Source organism: Pyxicephalus adspersus, chromosome 6 (genome assembly GCF_032062135.1).
Source record: "Pyxicephalus adspersus chromosome 6, UCB_Pads_2.0, whole genome shotgun sequence".
In the NCBI taxonomy this organism is placed as follows: domain Eukaryota; kingdom Metazoa; phylum Chordata; class Amphibia; order Anura; family Pyxicephalidae; genus Pyxicephalus; species Pyxicephalus adspersus.
This window is the reverse complement of record NC_092863.1, coordinates 34,215,484-34,216,632: the sequence shown is the minus strand read 5'-3', so window position 1 is coordinate 34,216,632 and position 1,149 is coordinate 34,215,484. Positions and strand designations below refer to the sequence as shown.

General features: G+C 36.8%; 1 protein-coding gene across 1 annotated transcript; it reads right to left on the bottom strand.

Annotated features, from left to right (window-relative positions):
• Positions 1 to 240: 240 nt before the first annotated feature.
• Positions 241 to 1,026, bottom strand: LOC140332660 (olfactory receptor 6E1-like). Its single transcript, XM_072413853.1, has one exon. It carries the CDS (start codon positions 1,015 to 1,017, stop codon positions 241 to 243), a length of 777 nt encoding a protein of 258 aa, XP_072269954.1. The 5' UTR covers positions 1,018 to 1,026.
• Positions 1,027 to 1,149: the final 123 nt, after the last annotated feature.

Below are 1,149 nucleotides of genomic sequence, written 5' to 3'. Positions count from 1 at the left end.
AAAATGCTAGGATAGGCCCTCATCGTACATATAGTTCTGCTAGAACTAAATAAAATTGTACAGTCAGATTGTAATAAGTGTCATCATGTTGATCCTATAACAATAAGAACAACACTTATTTAAAGAGATATACAATCTAACATACGGTATTGCTAAAATAGTCCCTATTGAATGTACAGCACTGCTTAATATGTTGGAGCTCTATAAATTCTGTTTATTAACAATAATAATAACAATAGTTTAAAGTTTTTGGCTCTGAAATTGCACTCTGTTTTTCAATGTGCGTTTGAGTGCATCCTTAAAGGTCTTGTTCCTGAAGCTATAGATGAAAGGATTAAGAAGTGGTGTCACTATGCTGTTGAGCAATGCAACAATTTTTGTGGAATCAACTTTGGAATTTTCAGAAGGACGGCAACACATGAAGATACAACTGCCATAGACGATAAATACAACAGTGAGGTGGGACGCACAAGTAGAGAATGTCTTCTTTCTTCCAAAAGCTGATGATATTTTCATTATAGCATATATGATGCAGCCATATGAGACTAAGGAAAAAAACAAAGATCCTAAGACCAAAGAGGAAGCCAGTATAAAGTCTAGCATCTCAATAATATGTGTGTCTCCACAGGCCAACCTAAGCAAAGGTGCCACATCACAGAAGTAGTGGTTAATAACATTTGAACCACAAAATGGCAGGCGGTATGTAAGGATAGTCTGAGCAATTGTGTCCATAAAGCCTCCCAGCCAGGAACAAATAATCATCTTCAAGCATAGCTTTGGTTTCATGATGGTGCTGTATCGTAAAGGATGGCAAATTGCAACATAGCGATCAAAAGACATCATTGCCAGAAGCAGAAACTCAGTTGTACCCAACAGAAAATAGATATATGACTGAGCAAGGCACCCATAAAAAGATATTGTCTTTCTCCCACTGATTAAATTAAAAAGCACTTTAGGTACAATAGCAGATGTAAAACTAATGTCAAGAAATGCTAGATTACTCAGAAAAAAGTACATTGGGGTGTGAAGTTGTACATCAGTCAAGCTAACAAAAATTATTGCCGCATTACCTACAAGAGTAATTGCATAGCAGAGGGAAAGGACCACAAACAGCAAGACCTGAAACTCGTAGGAAAGTGAAATCCCCAG

Coding starts and splice junctions, on each gene's coding strand:
- LOC140332660 (XM_072413853.1), bottom strand. CDS start 1,017: ATGTACTTTTTTCTGAGTAATCTAGCATTTCTTGACATTAGTTTTACA.